A 1,120-nucleotide genomic window follows, 5' to 3' on the forward strand; every position below is an offset into this window, starting at 1 on the left:
ATCAGCCTCACAGAGAGGAGTGCTGGTCCAGGTCCTGCTTCGCCTCCTCGCAGATCAGGAGGCAGGTGTCGCAGGCCACGGGGCAGGCGACGCTGGCCAGGACGCCGTCCTCGGACTTGACCTTGGCCGTGCAGCGCTTCGCCGCCTTCTTGCCGACCCAGGCGCAGTTCTTCTCGTCGTCGCCTTTCTTGTGCCACGTCGTCGAGTCCGTGCACGCGGAGTCGAAGGAGTCGCCGCCGGCGCTGACGGCGCCGCTCTCGGAGCCGGCCTTTGCGACGACGGCGAGCGCGAGGAGCAGGAGCGCGTTCCGCTTCATCTTCGCGTGAACGTGTAGCTGGTACGGCGCGAAAGCCTGAGGGGGGGGCGCGAGGGTAATGGTCTCGGTTGCGTAGCGCGAGGAGCGGGGCACGGCTCGGGAGGTTTCGGGGGCGCGCGGGGCTCGCCGGCGCGACGAAGGAGGTTCCTCGTCGGCGACCGACGCCTTCGCGAGGGCCCGAGGGCGTCGGCGATCCGCGGAGCGGACGATGCGGGGGCGGGCGAGGGCGGGGCGGGCAACGTGGTGGTCGGCGGACGAGGGCTCAGCGGGGAAGCGGGTTCGGGCGAAATCGGCCGATCCGAGGCGGTCGCCCGATCATCTACGATCGACGAACCGCGGAGGGGCCGCGGGATGCGGCCACGTCGCCAAGGTCGCCAAGGCCGCGCGAAGGCCGTACGGCGCGCCGCCCCGGTTCACTCGGCGCGCCGCGACGGCGGCGCCGTTGATTCGGTCGTCGCCCGGCCGCCGCGGCCGTTTGCCCGGAAAGCGTGGCGAGCGGTCGATTTTTTTAGGGTCGTACACGATGTGGGACGCGGGGCGGCACTATGAGGAAGGGGATGATGAGCGAGCGTGAGCGTGGGCGTGGGCGACGTCGTTGATGGCTCAGATTTTTGGCGTCAATCGCGGACGGAGACCGGTTGAAGGTGAGCGTATGGGCTCCGGGCGTCTGGTCGCGGACAAGCTGCCCCTTCCGCGCCGACGCGTCGGGTGAGGGCGCGAAGTATGTCCCTCAGGCTCCTGATGGCTGGCTCCCGGGGCGTAGCGCCCCATCCCCGTCGTCTACCGCGTTCAGGGCCTCCGCGG

General features: G+C 70.6%; 1 protein-coding gene across 1 annotated transcript; it reads right to left on the bottom strand.

The window, feature by feature from the left end:
* Positions 1-7: 7 nt before the first annotated feature.
* Positions 8-316, bottom strand: AURANDRAFT_68876 (hypothetical protein; the record flags this gene model as incomplete). The annotated part of the gene is made up of 1 exon (XM_009044610.1): positions 8-316. One exon carries the CDS (start codon positions 314-316, stop codon positions 8-10), a length of 309 nt encoding a protein of 102 aa, XP_009042858.1.
* Positions 317-1,120: the final 804 nt, after the last annotated feature.

Source organism: Aureococcus anophagefferens, assembly GCF_000186865.1.
Source record: "Aureococcus anophagefferens unplaced genomic scaffold AURANscaffold_512, whole genome shotgun sequence".
NCBI lineage: Eukaryota > Pelagophyceae > Pelagomonadales > Pelagomonadaceae > Aureococcus > Aureococcus anophagefferens.